Below are 13915 nucleotides of genomic sequence, written 5' to 3' on the forward strand. Positions count from 1 at the left end.
TGTACGCTGTATCCTAACTGAGGCTTGGAGGAGGGTCATAGGGGGAGGAGCCAGTGCACACCACCTGATCCTAAAGCTTTTATTCTTGTGCCCTGTCTCCTGCGGAGCCGCTATTCCCCATGGTCCTTACGGAGTCCCAGCATCCACTACGGACTACGAGAAATAGATTTATCGGTAAGTAAAATCTTATTTATTTTTTTTCAGCTATATTTGAAAGTAGGCGCATTGAATTTGCAGAACAATTAAATAAAATGGAAGCAAGGCCTAGGCGCCATTCCATGAAAGAGAAAGATCAAGAAAGGAAGCACGAGGATGACGATGAAGAACAGAAGGAGGATCGAGAAGATGGTAAGGTGGCTCGGCATGAGAGAGAGGAGGAGACAGGTAACCTGCGTAATGACATAGAGATGGAGGACACCTTTGAGGAAGAGAAAGATGTAAGTGTTAGTTTAACAGACATAGAAATGGCGCAGGAGAGTAGACTTATAGAAGATGTTGAGGACTCTAAAGCTGAGGAAAAGATTGAGGAAGAGGGTAGAGTAGAGGTGGAGGTGCCCCAGGTTAGTAAGTGGGAAGATCAGGAAGCTGAGGTTGATGAGGCGGTAAAGGAAGAGGAGGAGAGGAAAGATGGTGTAGATGAGGATCAACAGCAGGCAGTGGATACCAGCCAGCCAAGTGTCTTGGAATTGGCAGATGACATTAACAATAGTAAGGAAGTGGAGAGAGAGGAGAAAACTGATGATCAACCTGAAAATAAGCTTGATGAGACAGATCAAAAAAGTGAACCAGACCCTGACCTAGAAACTGAAACTACAGAAAGACAAGAAAAGGAACGACTGACGGAACTGATGTTCCATCCACCAACTAATTATGAGCCTCAGACAAGGCTGGAAACACACTACCGTGTGGAAGAGCAGCCGGTGATAGAGAAACAGGAGACTGTAGTAGTAGCTGTAAATACGACTGAGACCCAAATAGAGCAGGTCCATATCTCCTCAGGACTGCAAGTTAAAAAGAGCAGTAGAGGAAGAAATAAGAACAAAGCGGGCAAGAGCCGAAGTCTTAGTAGCAGCAGCAGTAGTTCTAGTAGCAGCTCCAGCTCCAGCAGTAGTGGAAGTAGTTCTAGCAGCAGCAGTAGTCACAGCAGTTCAAGCAGTAGCAGCAGCAGTGGAAGCAGTAGCAGAGATAGCAGTTCAAGCAGTAGTAGCAGCAGTGCAAGTCGAAGCCGGAGTAGAGGTAGAGGTCATGTCCGTGACGAAAAACGCAGGAGAAGTGTGGAGCGAAAGCGCAGAGATGCGTCTGGCGTAGAAAGGAGTCACAAGTCTTCAAAAGTCAGTAGCAGAGACTCCAAAGGATCCAAGGACAAAGGATCATCGAGGTCTGACCGGAAGAGAACCACTTCGGAAGGCAGCCGGTCTGGCAAAAGACCATCACGAAGCGAAAGAGACCGTAAATCAGACAGGAAAGATAAAAGGCGTTGACAAATGAATGGTCTGTGGACTGTAGATGAACATGGTGCTGCCTTAACAATAGTGTGGTACTAATTGTTTTGGAAAGCACAATTTTCTCTTTATATATATTTTTTTTTTTTCTGTTTTTTTTTCTTCATTTTGCATAATTTTCATATTTTGTGATTAAACAGATGTAAGCGCAAAGATCTTCAAATAAAACTGTTAAGGATTTTTCCCTTATCTTCGCCTCATTTATTTGCTAGCCTGGGCTTTAATATAACCACACCATATCTGTTTTAGATTTTATTGATCTAAGCAAAATTGAGACCCCATTAGATACCCCATATTCATATTTTTATTTTTTAACTACGGAGTGAAGGCTAGTCTTTTATTGGATTCAGTTTCAGAAACTGTAGTATTTCATCCTTGTCATCATGGAATACAGTTTTTAATTTCCTAAAGATTACTCCCACACTTACTATTTTAAGGGTCAACATAAAGAAATGCTATTAATGTTGAGCACTTACTTTGTCCTGATTAGAGAACTCTCCGCGTCCCGCTATCTGAACTCACGGTTGCTGCGTCTGGTTTGAGCAGCATCTCAGGGTGACAATGTACTTACTAATAGACAAATTAAAGTTATATGTACAGATCTTGTTTTTATCCAGTACAGTCTGTTTGGAATATGGTAAATTAGTCTCTAATACTTGGCATTGCCAAAATATTTTGCCACCATTGTATGTTTTAAAATTTTGTAAGACTGGTTACAACTGTTGAGCTGTGATGTGCAAATAAATGATTTTTGACTAGCATTGGCCTATTTCTATTTGTCAGAAACAGTCATCTAGATAACCGCTACTTACACTGTGGTCTACTCTGTGATTCATAGTATGGGGGAATGATGTGTTCAGTGACTGAACGGTCTACATATGAAAAAACAAAACAAATCTTCAACTATAGACAGAGGAATATATGTATTTAATTGTTAAAATAGTAATGTCTAAATGTTGAACAGTGAGGCGCCGATTCTTTTGTGGCGTGCACAACTTGCTGGTCTTCTGAAGGAATTGCAGTCTTGGAGCTATTCGATTGTTGCTCTGATAAGACGTCCATTAGCTGTGGCAGTCGCATTGTTTTCTCACAGCCTCCGGAGGTGCGAGAAAAATGTTAGTCCATAGTTTGGCTGACCAAACACCCTAACCCAGACTTTTGATGCACACTCAGGCTTTTTAGACGACTAAAATGTGCCTTAACTAGCAATGGGCGTCTGATCGGAGCAACAATTGAATAGCTCCAATAGATGCCCGCTGCTAAAGATGCACAGCAGGGGGCACAAAAACAATTGAATCGGCCCCTGAATATCATATTAATGCTGTGATAAAACAACCAATCGGCAGATTGGAGTGTAATGACTTGAAATAAGTGACCGCTGCATATAGCCACATGACTAAATGCAATTAGTAAAACTTTCCTAATAAAGACTACTGAAAAACACTTATGGCATATCTTTCATCAGTCACTCACTGTTGCTCTTAACATATAACCTAATAACTGCTTTTGTGTTCACTCAGTTCTGACTAGCTCAGACTATGGGGTATATTCATTTAGTACATTCATTTAGTGTCTGATCCTCTTCGACTGAGAGAGGATCCGACACTTCACTATTCAATTTGCGTGCATTTCCGACAGGTTTTTGCCGGTTTAAAAAAAAAAAAAAGTCGGATCGGCATTGTCAAACGGGCCAAAAACCTGTCTGAAATGCCCGCAAATTCGACAGAATACTTAGATCCGTGGCTAATCCGCCAATCCACGTGTTTTCTGACAAGTCTGAAAAACGGCACTGGACTTAAATAGGTGGAATCCAGATTTGATCTAAAAAGGTCTGAAAGTGCCATTTTTCTGACTTGTCTGAAATTCTGACAATAATTGAATAGACCATTATAGTGCTAATTATTACTGGCGACCATGGGGGTCATTCAGAGTTGATCGTAGCTGTGCTAAGTTTAGCACAGCTACGATCGTAAACTCAGACATGTGGGGGGACGCCCAGCACAGGGCTAGCCCGCCCCGCATGTCTGCTGCCCCCCCGCACAAATACAAAAGCATCGCACAGCGGCGATGCCTTTGTATTTGAGAAGTAACTCCTCGCCAGCGCAGCTCTTGCGGCTGGCCGGGAGTTGCTCGTCGCTCCCGCTGCAGCGGCCTGCCCCTCCCAACGGTCCGGCCACGCCTGCGTTGGCCAGACCGCTCCCCCTAAATGGCGGCTAAACGCCGCCGTTCAGCCCCCTCCCACCTAACGACAGTCTCCGTCTCAGTGGCGATTGCTAGGCAACGATAACTGCCATGTGCCGGCGCACTGCGGCGCATGCGCAGTTCCGACCCGATCGCACGGCTGCAAAGAAGTGCACCGTGCGATCGGGTCGGAATGACCCCCCATAGCTTAATAGTTAATGTTATCTGTCAACACAGCAAATTCAGTAGTGGTTTAGTAACAGAAAATATATTCGAGTATCAGATGGTCAGTAATGTAATAAACACAGTATATAGAATGTATGTTAATTATTCTCTGCCAGAGTTCTAAATATTGACATTTTATACTGAGAATTCTTTAGCCCCAATTCTCCAACATCAATCTCAAGCCTATTACATGTACAAGATCCCAGACCCACATTTAAAGGGGAACTACCAAAAGTATTTTTATGGTCCTTGATTTATGGTATATCTAATGTATCCAACGGCAGTCAAATAACTTGAATGGAGAAAACAAATTCTAGAAATGGCATCCCCCTAATATTCTCTCATATCTATTATATATATATATATATATATATATATATATATATATATATATATATATATATATATATATATATTTTGTATAGACAGTATGTATAAATTAAAAACTTGAAGCACTGACACACGTAGAATCGCACTGAGCCTTCTGGCCTGAAAAGGTGTCCTTAGGGCAGGTTAGCAGTGTGTGAGTGTAACAGGATTGGCAGCACCAGGCGGAGGGCCTGATTATGAAGGGCGTGTGAAGCAAAAGAAAGTAACTTTGCACCTTGATAAATCCATGCTGCACTGCAGGTGGGGGAATGTAACATGCAGAGAGGTTTCCAATTTAGAAGGGTGTTCCCAAAATGAAATGGAAGTTGTCTAAAGCTGTCCAGCATGTGCGGGCTACGAACTAAAGCAGTCCTTTACCCTGCATGCAAAAGTATAAATGCACCCCTTGCATTGCAACATGGTATGTACAGGTGCAAAGGTGGGAGAAGGCAGCATGGCCCTCGCTAGCGATGTCTGCTGTCGGACCTGCATGTAGGGCTGACTGAGGATGTCACTGACAACGTGTGGGAGCGCATACAGTCTAGTGTGTACTGCTAAGTTAAATCAGACATATGGTCTAGTGTGTATCTAGCTTTAGATTTTTGTTCAATTTGGTTGTGGCCCGGTTCCATTACAAGCCTCTGGTCACAATCCCAATTCACTCCGTGGGCCGGGTGACCTAAATTGTTGAGGTGCCCATTGATGGAGAGCCAGGAACGTTAGTGATCAACACCGGAGCCTGGACACCGTACATGCCTTTAATTGAACTCTTAACATGCAGTGAATAAGATGAAAAGTCCTACCCAGATGAACAAATGTGACCTGTTCCATGGGTGCATAATTACAAACAGGTCCTTCCAGGTAAGGTGCATAGAGGGGGAGGAGTCAGACAAGTAAGTTTATAGTGCAGTTGTGCCCTGCTCTAGGCACATTTGTAAATAGTACCACCAATAGGGTTATGCAAACGGGAAAAAAAAGAAATTGGGCAGACACAGGAGGTGGGATAACAAATTCATCCCATACCCAGTTCATGGAATGATAGTACAGCTACAGCCATGACCCACATCCAATGTTAGAGGGCATGGGGTAAACAGATTTAACCAATTCATTTCAGCAGCCGTTTTTCAGTGCTTGGGAGCATATGTTTCATATACAGCAGTATTTCCCAACCTCGGTCCTCAAGGCACACTAAATGGCCCTACACACTGCGTGATCTGCTGCCGGGCAACCCGGAGGTGGGGGGGCAGTGACGGGGGGAGTGAAGTTTCTTCACTCCCCTTGTCACCCTGCTACATAGAAGTGCAGGCAAATATGGATGAGATTGTCCATATTGGCCTGCATGCACAGGCGACGGGGAACGAGCGCGGAGCCGCTCATCGTTGGTGCCTCGACACTGAAAGATATGAACGGTATCTTGTTCATATCTTTGAGTATTATCGCCCAGTGTGTAGGGCCTATACCAGTCCTGATTTTAGTGATACCCAGCTTGAACACCGGTGACTTAATTAGTATCTCAGTTTTCTCTAACGTCCTAGAGGATGCTGGGACTCCGTAAGGACCATGGGGATAGACGGGCTCCGCAGGAGACATGGGCACTTTAAGAAAGACTTTGGATCTGGGTGTGCACTGGCTCCTCCCTCTATGCCCCTCCTCCAGACCTCAGTTTGATACTGTGCCCAGTGGAGACTGGGTGCTTTCAGGGAGCTCTCCTGAGTTTCCTGTAAAAGAAAGTATTTTAGTTAGGTTTTTTCTCTCTGACGTCCTAGTGGATGCTGGGAACTCCGTAAGGACCATGGGGAATAGCGGCTCCGCAGGAGACTGGGCACAAAAGTAAAGCTTTTAGGACTACCTGGTGTGCACTGGCTCCTCCCCCCATGACCCTCCTCCAAGCCTCAGTTAGATTTTTGTGCCCGGCCGAGAAGGGTGCACACTAGGGGCTCTCCTGAGCTTCTTAGTGAAAGTTTAGTTTTAGGTTTTTTATTTTCAGTGAGACCTGCTGGCAACAGGCTCACTGCATCGAGGGACTAAGGGGAGAAGAAGCGAACCTGCCTGCTTGCAGCCAGCTTGGGCTTCTTAGGCTACTGGACACCATTAGCTCCAGAGGGACCGAACACAGGCCCAGCCTCGGAGCTCGGTCCCAGAGCCGCGCCGCCGGCCCCCTTACAGAGCCAGAAGCAAGAAGAGGTCCGGAAAAATCGGCGGCAGAAGACATCAGTCTTCAACAAGGTAGCGCACAGCACTGCAGCTGTGCGCCATTGTTACTCAGGCACACTTCATACTTCGGTCACTGAGGGTGCAGGGCGCTAGGGGGGGGGCGCCCTGAGCAGCAATGTAAACACCTTGGCTGGCATAAATACACCACATATAACCCCCAGGGCTATATGGATGTATTTTAACCCCTGCCAGAACTCACCAAAAAGCGGGAGAAAAGGCCGCCGAGAAGGGGGCGGAGCCTATCTCCTCAGCACACGGGCGCCATTTTCCATCACAGCTCCGCTGGAAGGACGTCTCCCTGACTCTCCCCTGCAGTCCTGCACTACAGAAAAGGGTAAAAAAAGAGAGGGGGGCACTAATTTGGCGCAGTTTTAATACTAACAGCAGCTATAAAGGGAAAAGCACATTTTATAGTGGTATTCCTGTCTATATATAGCGCTCTGGTGTGTGCTGGCATACTCTCCCTCTGTCTCCCCAAAGGGCTAGTGGGGTCCTGTCCTCTATCAGAGCATTTCCTGTGTGTCTGCGGTGTGTCGGTACGATTGTGTCGACATGTTTGAGGAGGAAAATGAGATGGAGGCGGAGCAATTGCCTATTATAGAGTTGTCACCCCCTAGGGAGTCGACACCTGAGTGGATGAGCTTATGGAAGGAATTGCGTGACAGTGTCAGCTCTTTACGACAGACAGTTGACGACATGAGACAGCCGGCTACTCAGCTTGTGCCTGTCCAGGGGTCTCAAACGCCATCAGGGGCTTTAAAACGCCCGTTACCTCAAATGGCAGACACAGACACGGATACTGACTCCAGTGTCGATGATGAGGAGACAAACGTGACTTCCACTAGGGCCACACGTTACATGATTGAAGCAATGAAAAATGTATTGCATATCTCTGATAATACAAGTACCACTAAAAAGGGTATTATGTTTGGTGAGCAAAAACTGCCTGTAGTTTTCTCTAACGTCCTAGTGGATGCTGGGGACTCCAAAAGGACCATGGGGAATAGCGGCTCCGCAGGAGACTGGGCACAAAGTAAAAGCTTTAGGACTAGCTGGTGTGCACTGGCTCCTCCCCCTATGACCCTCCTCCAAGCCTCAGTTAAGATTTTGTGCCCGAGCGAGAAGGGTGCAATCTAGGTGGCTCTCCTGAGCTGCTTAGAGTAAAAGTTTAAATAGGTTTTTTATTTTCAGTGAGACCTGCTGGCAACAGGCTCACTGCATCGAGGGACTAAGCGGAGAAGAAGCGAACTCACCTGCGTGCAGAGTGGATTGGGCTTCTTAGGCTACTGGACATTAGCCCAGCCATGGATGGGTCCCGGAGCCGCGCCGCCGGCCCCCTTACAGATGCTGAAGCAAGAAGAGGTCCATAAATCGGCGGCAGAAGACTTTCCTGTCTTCATAAGGTAGCGCACAGCACTGCAGCTGTGCGCCATTGCTCTCTCAGCACACTTCACACTTAGGTCACTGAGGGTGCAGGGCGCTGGGGGGGGGTGCCCTGGGAAGCAATGAATTTACCTTATTTGGCAAAAAATACATCACATATAGCTCCTGGGCTATATGGATGTATTTAACCCCTGCCAGTTTTCCAGTAAAAAGCGGGAGAAGAGCCCGCCGTGAAGGGGGCGGGGCCGGGCCTATCTCCTCAGCACACCGCCATTTTTCCCGCTCCGCTGGTAGGAAGGCTCCCAGAATCTCCCCTGCAACTACAGAAACGGTAAAAAAGAGAGGGGGGCACTTATTTGGCAAAATAACAGATATAAGCAGCTATAAGGGATAGACGCTTATTGTAAGGTTGTCCCTATACATATATAGCGCTCTGGTGTGTGCTGGCAAACTCTCCCTCTGTCTCCCCAAGGGGCTAAGTGGGTCCTGTCCTCTATCAGAGCATTCCCTGTGTGTGTGCTGGGTGTCGGTACGTGTGTGTCGACATGTATGAGGAGGAAAATGATGTGGAGGCGGAGCAATTGCCTATAATGGTGATGTCACCCCCTAGGGAGTCGACACCTGAATGGATGGCCGTAATTAAGGAATTACGTGACAGTGTCGGCACGTTACAGAAAACTGTTGACGACATGAGACAGCCGGCAGCTCAGTTAGTGCCTGTCCAGGCGTCTCAAACACCGTCAGGGGCTATTAAACGCCCGTTACCTCAGTGGGTCGACACAGACACTGACTCCAGTGTCGACGGTGAAGAAACAAACGTATTTTCCAGTAAGGCCACACGTTACATGATCACGGCAATGAAGGAGGTTTTGCACATCTCTGATACTGCAGGTACCTCAAAGGGGGGTATTATGTGGGGTGTGAAAAAACTACCTGTAGCTTTTCCAGAATCAGAGGAATTGAATGACGTGTGTGATGAAGCGTGGGTTAACCCCGATAGAAAACTGCTAATTTCAAAGAAGTTATTGGCATTATACCCTTTCCCACCAGAGGTTAGGGTGCGCTGGGAAACACCCCCTAGGGTGGATAAGGCGCTCACACGCTTATCAAAACAAGTGGCGTTACCGTCTCCTGATACGGCCGCCCTCAAGGATCCAGCTGATAGGAGGCTGGAAACTACCCTGAAGAGTATATACACACATACTGGTGTTATACTGCGACCAGCAATAGCCTCAGCCTGGATGTGCAGTGCTGGGGTGGTGTGGTCGGATTCCTTGACTGAAAATATTGATACCCTGGATAGGGACAGTATTTTATTGACTATAGAGCAATTAAAGGATGCTTTTCTTTATATGCGAGATGCTCAGAGGGATATTTGCACTCTGGCATCGAGAGTAAGTGCGATGTCCATATCTGCCAGAAGAAGTTTATGGACGCGACAGTGGTCAGGTGATGCGGATTCCAAACGGCATATGGAAGTATTGCCGTATAAAGGAGAGGAATTATTTGGGGTCGGTCTATCGGATCTGGTGGCCACGGCAACAGCCGGAAAATCCACTTTTTTACCTCAGGTCACCTCCCAACAGAAAAAGACACCGTCTTTTCAGCCGCAGTCCTTTCGTTCCTATAAGAACAAGAGGGCAAAAGGACAGTCATATTTGCCCAGAGGCAAAGGAAGGGGTAAGAGGGTGCAGCAAGCAACTACTTCCCACGAACAGAAGCCCTCCCCGGCTTCTACAAAGCCCTCAGCATGACGCTGGGGCTGTGCAAGCGGACTCAGGGGCGGTGGGGGGGTCGACTAAAGATTTTCAGCACACAGTGGGCGCGCTCACAGGTGGACCCTTGGATCCTGCAGGTAGTATCTCAGGGTTACAAGTTGGAATTCGAAAAGTCTCCCCCTCGCCGGTTCCTAAAGTCTGCTTTACCAACGTCTCCCTCAGAAAGGGCGACGGTATTGGAAGCCATTCACAAGCTGTATTCTCAGCAGGTGATAGTCAAGGTACCCCTCCTGCAACAGGGAAAGGGGTATTATTCCACACTATTTGTGGTACCGAAGCCGGACGGTTCGGTAAGACCTATTCTAAATCTGAAATCCTTGAACCTGTACATACAGAAATTCAAGTTCAAGATGGAGTCACTCAGAGCAGTGATAGCGAATCTGGAAGAAGGGGACTTCATGGTGTCCCTGGACATAAAAGATGCTTATCTGCATGTCCCAATTTACCCTTCACACCAAGGGTATCTCAGGTTCGTGATACAAAACTGTCATTATCAGTTTCAAACGCTGCCGTTTGGTTTGTCCACGGCACCTCGGGTCTTTACCAAGGTAATGGCCGAAATGACGGTTCTTCTACGAAGAAAAGGCGTATTAATTATCCCTTACTTGGACGATCTCCTGATAAGGGCAAGGTCCAGAGAACAGCTGGAAGTCGGAGTAGCACTAACCCAAGTAGTGCTTCAACAACACGGGTGGATTCTGAATCTTCCAAAATCTCAATTGACCCCGACGACACGTCTGCTGTTCCTGGGAATGATTCTGGACACTGTTCAGAAAAAGGTGTTTCTCCCGGAGGAGAAAGCAAGGGAGTTATCCGAACTTGTCGGGAACCTCCTAAAACCAGGAAATGTGTCAGTACATCAATGCACAAGAGTCCTGGGAAAGATGGTGGCTTCTTACGAAGCAATTCCATTCGGCAGATTCCACGCACGAATATTTCAGTGGGATCTGCTGGACAAATGGTCCGGATCGCATCTGCACATGCATCAGCGGATAACACTGTCACCAAGAACAAGGGTGTCTCTTCTGTGGTGGTTGCAGAGTGCCCATCTGTTAGAGGGCCGCAGATTCGGCATACAGGACTGGGTCCTGGTGACTACGGATGCCAGCCTACGAGGCTGGGGAGCAGTCACACAGGGAAGAAACTTCCAGGGCGTGTGGTCGAACCTGGAGACGTCTCTTCACATAAATATACTGGAGCTAAGAGCGATTTACAATGCTCTAAGCCTGGCAAAACCGCTGCTTCAGGGTCAGCCGGTGTTGATCCAGTCGGACAACATCACGGCAGTCGCCCACGTAAACAGACAGAGCGGCACGAGAAGCAGAAGAGCAATGACAGAAGCTGCAAGGATTCTTCGCTGGGCGGAAAATCATGTCATAGCACTGTCAGCAGTGTTCATTCCGGGAGTGGACAACTGGGAAGCAGACTTCCTCAGCAGACACGACCTCCACCCGGGAGAGTGGGGACTTCATCCAGAAGTCTTCCACGTGATTGTGAACCGTTGGGAAAAACCAAAGGTGGACATGATGGCGTCCCGCCTCAACAAGAAACTGGACAGATATTGCGCCAGGTCCAGAGACCCTCAGGCAATAGCTGTGGAAGCTCTGGTAACACCGTGGGTGTACCAGTCCGTGTATGTGTTTCCTCCTCTGCCTCTCATACCAAAGGTACTGAGAATTATACGGCTACGGGGAGTAAGAACAATACTCGTGGCTCCGGATTGGCCGAGAAGGACTTGGTACCCGGAACTTCAAGAGATGCTCACGGAAGAGCCGTGGCCTCTACCGTTAAGAAGGGATCTGCTTCAGCAGGGACCTTGTATGTTCCAAGACTTACCGCGACTGCGTTTGACGGCATGGCGGTTGAACGCCGGATTCTAAAAGAAAAGGGCATTCCAGAGGAAGTTATTCCTACCTTGATTAAAGCCAGGAAGGAAGTGACCGCACAACATTATCACCGCATTTGGAGAAAATATGTTGCGTGGTGTGAGGCCAAGAAGGCCCCAACGGAGGAATTTCAATTGGGTCGATTCCTACATTTCCTGCAGGCAGGATTGTCTATGGGCCTCAAATTGGGGTCTATTAAGGTTCAAATTTCGGCCTTATCGATTTTCTTCCAGAAAGAATTGGCTTCAGTGCCTGAAGTACAAACCTTTGTCAAAGGTGTACTACATATACAGCCCCCGATTGTGCCTCCAGTGGCACCGTGGGATCTCAACGTAGTTTTGGATTTTCTCAAATCCCATTGGTTTGAGCCGCTCAAATCGGTAGATTTGAAGTATCTTACATGGAAAGTAACCATGCTACTGGCCCTGGCTTCAGCCAGGAGAGTATCAGAGTTGGCGGCTTTATCGTACAAAAGCCCATATCTGATTTTCCATTCGGACAGGGCAGAACTGCGGACGCGTCCTCAGTTTCTGCCTAAGGTGGTTTCTGCTTTTCACTTGAACCAGCCTATTGTGGTGCCTGCGGCTACTAGCGACTTGGAGGACTCCAAGTTGCTGGACGTTGTCAGAGCATTGAAAATATATATTTCAAGGACGGCTGGAGTCAGAAAATCTGACTCGCTGTTTATCCTATATGCACCCAACAAGATGGGTGCTCCTGCGTCTAAGCAGACGTTTGCTCGTTGGATCTGTAGCACAATCCAACTTGCACATTCTGTGGCAGGCCTGCCACAGCCTAAATCTGTAAATGCCCACTCCACAAGGAAGGTGGGCTCATCTTGGGCGGCTGCCCGAGGGGTCTCGGCATTACAACTTTGCCGAGCAGCTACGTGGTCAGGGGAGAACACGTTTGTAAAATTTTACAAATTTGATACTCTGGCTAAGGAGGACCTGGAGTCCTCTCATTCGGTGCTGCAGAGTCATCCGCACTCTCCCGCCCGTTTGGGAGCTTTGGTATAATCCCCATGGTCCTGACGGAGTCCCCAGCATCCACTAGGACGTTAGAGAAAATAAGAATTTACTTACCGATAATTCTATTTCTCATAGTCCGTAGTGGATGCTGGGCGCCCATCCCAAGTGCGGATTGTCTGCAATACTTGTACATAGTTATTGTTACAATAATCGGGTTATTATTGTTGTGAGCCATCTTTTCAGAGGCTTCTTCGTTGTTATCATACTGTTAACTGGGTTCAAATCACAAGTTGTACGGTGTGATTGGTGTGGCTGGTATGAGTCTTACCCGGGATTCAAGATCCTTCCTTATTGTGTACGCTCGTCCGGGCACAGTACCTAACTGAGGCTTGGAGGAGGGTCATAGGGGGAGGAGCCAGTACACACCATGTGATCCTAAAAGCTTACTTTTTGTGCCCTGTCTCCTGCGGAGCCGCTATTCCCCATGGTCCTGACGGAGTCCCCAGCATCCACTACGGACTATGAGAAATAGAATTATCGGTAAGTAAATTCTTATTTTTAGTTATCCCTTACTTGGACGATCTCCTGATAAGGGCAAGATCCAGGGAACAGTTGGAAGTCGGAGTAGCACTATCTCAGATAGTGCTGCGCCAGCACGGTTGGATTCTCAATATTCCAAAATCGCAGCTGATCCCGACGACACGACTTCTATTCCTAGGGATGATCCTGGACACAGTCCAGAAAAAGGTGTTTCTCCCGGAGGAGAAAGCCAGGGAGTTATCCGAACTAGTCAGAAATCTCCTAAAACCAGGCCAAGTCTCAGTGCATCAATGCACAAGGGTCCTGGGAAAGATGGTGGCTTCTTACGAAGCAATCCCATTCGGCAGATTCCACGCAAGAACCTTCCAGTGGGATCTGCTAGACAAATGGTCCGGGTCGCATCTTCAGATGCATCAGCGGATAATCTTGTCACCAAGGACAAGGGTGTCTCTCCTGTGGTGGTTGCAGAGTGCTCATCTTCTAGAGGGCCGCAGATTCGGCATTCAGGACTGGGTCCTGGTGACCACGGATGCCAGCCTGAGAGGCTGGGGAGCAGTCACACAGGGAATAAATTTCCAGGGCTTGTGGTCAAGCCTGGAGACATCACTTCACATAAATATCCTGGAGCTAAGGGCCATCTACAATGCTCTAAGCCTAGCAAGACCTCTGCTTCAAGGTCAGCCGGTGCTGATCCAGTCAGACAACATCACGGCAGTCGCCCACGTAAACAGACAGGGCGGCACAAGAAGCAGGAGGGCAATGGCAGAAGTTGCAAGGATTCTTTGCTGGGCGGAAAATCATGTGATAGCACTGTTAGCAGTGTTCATTCCGGGAGTGGACAACCGGGAAGCAGACTTCCTCAGCAG

At 47.7% G+C, this 13915-nt stretch overlaps 1 protein-coding gene across 1 annotated transcript; it reads left to right on the plus strand.

Annotated features, from left to right (window-relative positions):
• Positions 1-208: 208 nt before the first annotated feature.
• On the plus strand, positions 209-2263 carry LOC135012764 (pinin-like). Its single transcript, XM_063952580.1, has one exon. It carries the CDS (start codon positions 252-254, stop codon positions 1479-1481), a length of 1230 nt encoding a protein of 409 aa, XP_063808650.1. The 5' UTR covers positions 209-251; the 3' UTR covers positions 1482-2263.
• Positions 2264-13915: the final 11652 nt, after the last annotated feature.

The sequence above is a fragment of the Pseudophryne corroboree genome, unplaced genomic scaffold (assembly GCF_028390025.1).
Source record: "Pseudophryne corroboree isolate aPseCor3 unplaced genomic scaffold, aPseCor3.hap2 scaffold_2599, whole genome shotgun sequence".
Taxonomy (NCBI): domain Eukaryota; kingdom Metazoa; phylum Chordata; class Amphibia; order Anura; family Myobatrachidae; genus Pseudophryne; species Pseudophryne corroboree.